At 37.0% G+C, this 3,557-nt stretch overlaps 1 protein-coding gene across 3 annotated transcripts; it reads left to right on the plus strand.

Annotated features, from left to right (window-relative positions):
- The first annotated feature begins 441 nt into the window (after positions 1 to 441).
- Positions 442 to 2,663, plus strand: LOC117634950 (agamous-like MADS-box protein AGL82). 3 transcript variants are annotated; one of them, XM_034369243.1, is made up of 2 exons: positions 442 to 902; positions 1,840 to 2,663. In XM_034369243.1, exon 2 carries the CDS (start codon positions 1,845 to 1,847, stop codon positions 2,538 to 2,540), a length of 696 nt encoding a protein of 231 aa, XP_034225134.1. In that variant the 5' UTR covers positions 442 to 902; positions 1,840 to 1,844; the 3' UTR covers positions 2,541 to 2,663. The 3 variants fall into 3 exon arrangements, with proteins under 3 accessions (XP_034225134.1, XP_034225136.1, XP_034225135.1); XM_034369245.1 differs by lacking the exon at positions 442 to 902 and adding an exon at positions 926 to 969; XM_034369244.1 differs by lacking the exon at positions 442 to 902 and adding an exon at positions 1,353 to 1,621.
- Positions 2,664 to 3,557: the final 894 nt, after the last annotated feature.

Raw genomic sequence — 3,557 nt, forward strand, 5'->3', positions numbered from 1 at the left:
AGCACTAACGCAGTGTTGAAGCTTTTCTTTCTCAGATAAGATTTCTTCCTTTTTATGCCCGCTTTCATAGTTGTTTGAATGCTTTGGTCTTGTCTTGTCCATAGAAAATTTTCCTAACACTAATGCAAATGGAGCTTTCTTTCACACTATCACAAGTGGCCTTTGAATTTTTGAAACACTCTCATTTTGAAGTTATTTTCTTTCTCCGATACATAACTTTGTTTACTTTGTGTCATGGATTGATAGGTTGTGTCATGTATTGTCACGCGACAAATTTTTACTAAAATTTTGACAAAATGCGATGACAGCGACCAAAATGTGCGAGTCAAAAAATTAATGAGCACATTCATTTGAAGACTTGGGAAAAAAAATAGTCCACAAAATTTTTTCCAACACTGTGAAGCTTTGTGGTTTTTTTTTTTTCCCCCCTGTAATGACATCTTCGCCTTTTTATTAACATTCAAAATTGTGTTTAGAGTTCTATACATCCACTACAATTTTTCCAACACCAAGACAATGATGTTTCTTTATTTTTCTCCGTGATATGATTTCTTTCTTTTATTCACACTTCCAAAATTGTTTGACCTTTTCACTCATTCCAACACTCACATCGATCCACTGGGCTGTGAGTAAACTCCTTATAATTCAGCCTCTAACACACTAGTTCGCCTCGTGAGGAAAAATCCCTTTGTCCCATTGGAAGAGTAAATCCTGAAAAAGGAAAAGAATCCCATCGGAAAGTCCCCCTCCCCGAGGAAAAGTCTCATCGGAATAAGTCCCTCTGTCCAGTCGGAATAAGTCCCTGCCCTTCGGAAGCAAAGAAAACAACTCGGAAGAGGAGATGGTGGAAGTCCCATCGGAACAAAGAAAATAAATTGTGTCCCTTCGGAAGCCAAGAGAAGGTAAACCAGTCCTATAGATAACAAATGCCAAATTGAGCCTGTACTATCTGTTTGATGAAATGCCTCTGTGAGAGTCTCTTTGTCTTTTCTCCTTTTCTTTAGTCTGTTGACTGAAAAGCAACTGAATTTCAAAGCAAAGAGAAGATTTCGATTTGTATGCAATTGAATAAGAGTTTCACTTGGTTGAAAATTTTGAAAGTCTCCATTAAAGTTTGTTTGAATTTGCAATTCTTTTAGTTAAGAAATAAACCACGATATGCCTCTCTTATTTAAGCTGCATGAATGGCAGCTATATAGGTTTCAATGGAGTTATTGGGTTACCAATTTAAGAGAGAGAGAGAGAGAGAGAGAGAGAGAGAGAGAGATGATATGACTTGTGCGAGGATGGGTCTCTCTGGTTTGTTTGGGATGGGTCCGCAAACCGCAAATAAGTGTTCGCAAGAGAGAAGGGCTAAACCCTAGGAATGAAAGTAGACGTGGTGGAATAGAAAAAGGAATCTGTAGAATATAGACGTCTTAATCAAGAATTATATTTTGGGTTTTCCTCGTGAAATATGGAAACTACTTTTCTATAAATATTAAAAATTAAATAAAAAACCAGAAAAATTCCCATTTGAATTGAGTTTCCTTAACCGCCTCCTCCTTCCTTCTCTATAAAACTCAATCACAACCCCGACCTTCACTCTCATATTAAGATATCCGAAAAACCCAAGTCACAGGTACTTTATTCAACTTGAACAATCCAAGTTATGTTTTTTTTTTTTTTTTTGGCCCTAGTTTTCTTTTTCTTTTTTCTGTTTTTTCAAACCAAAGTTTTGCAACAAAGCTTCTAGTTGTTCAGAGTTAGATCCAATTAGATCTCTGCAATATATTATTTTCTTGGGTTCTTCTAATCTAAACATCAAAATTTTTGTCTCTCTGTTTTGTGGAATTATAGAAGATATGGTGGCTCCTCGAAGAAGTAGCTTAGAACTCATACCTAATGAGGGCACTCGGAAGATGACATTTCGGAAGCGAAAGAAGAGTATATATAAAAAGGCCGACGAGCTTTCGAAGCTTTGTGGTATTGATGTTTGCTTGATCGTCTATGAAGCCGATCAAAAGAAGGGGAGGGCAGTTCAACCGGAGACGTGGCCGCGGGATCCAAATCAATTCAAACGCATTCTCAACAAGTACAAGGATTCTAAGGATACGTCCACACCCAGATTGAAAAGAAACTTTATTATGTCTGATTTTTATGAGGACAAGAAAGATCACGTGGATGAGGATGACGAAAAGTTTCAAAATTCAGGGAAGAAGATTTTTGAGGAGGAATACCCGACAAAGTTTCAAAATTTAGGGAAGAAGATTTCTGAGGAGGAGTACCCGAGATGGGACGATCGAATAGATGATTTTTCGCAGGACGAATTGACTGAGCTCATTGCTTCACTCGAATCCAAGATACATGTTGCAACCAAGAAGATTGATTCTATGGAAAGATATATGGGGTTTGCTAAGAAACAAAATCAAAGTTTGGTCTGGGAAGAGATTAATCATGATGAGCAGCCCTATCAAGTCCCTGCTTTGATGTCTCCTCCATCACTTGTGCATTGTCCAATGTTGCCAAGTGCATGGGTTTCAAGCTCAGAAAATCGGTGAAGAGCTAATCAGAACTTGACAACCTGTGTATCTAATCCTTTGTAATGGAATTTCTAGTATTGTTTAATTCGATTTTGATGTACCTTTTGGCTAGGGATAATATAGCCCTATAATTTTTGTTCACCTTCCGTCAAGGACAGGCCCTCTGTATGTTGATGAATTGATGGTAATCTCAATCCAAGGTTATCAAGTTTGAGTTGAGAGGTCGGTAAGAAATAAACCAAAAGCAGATGGAAAACGACAGTTTGCCTTTTATGAAAATCTAATTAATTAAGCCTTTGGTTTTAATTTCTAACCCTCCAAAAAGCATGAAAGCTCTGTTTTTGTAATCGGAAGGCAAGTACTTTCCTTAATAGTGGACAAATCATTTGAAAGAGGACTTAAAAAACCGAGTGCACTTTTCCTAAACAGTGGACAAATCAAATTTTATTGCGACGGGCTGTAGCGGATGTTCCTTGAATGTTCATTAGACATTTAGTCAAGACATACGTTTATGAATGAGTACATGCTCAATTTAGTCAAGACATACGTTCATTAGACATCTAATCAAATTTTCATACTGCTCGTAAATGAAAAACAACGTGAAAGCGAACTATTTCCAGAAAGATTGTTTTTAAAGATACTGAAGAATGCTAAAGAACTAAATTTAAAGATTTTCAGGGAAAAAGCCAAACATACATGCTCATACTTCACGCCTCAAGAATAATAATAATTCCTCATATGCTGGGATACATTACTCAATTTTCATATACAGATATCTCCAAAATCTGCTACATATTACTTAAGCCGTAGCCTCCATATACACTACGAAAAAATGTAATTTCCTTGACACAAATAACAAACTATAAAGCAAGGACCACTTCGATACTTCAAATATCAAAGGACTATGTAGGATTGATATCAAAGGAAAGTCAGTCATGCTAATGACTCGATGAGCTTGGTAGTAGGGTCGTAGCATTCTCGCGGAACGTACAAGAGCCAAAATGATCTTCTCCAATTTTGGGTAGCGAGTTTCTG

Source organism: Prunus dulcis, chromosome 7 (assembly GCF_902201215.1).
Source record: "Prunus dulcis chromosome 7, ALMONDv2, whole genome shotgun sequence".
Lineage (NCBI taxonomy): Eukaryota > Viridiplantae > Streptophyta > Magnoliopsida > Rosales > Rosaceae > Prunus > Prunus dulcis.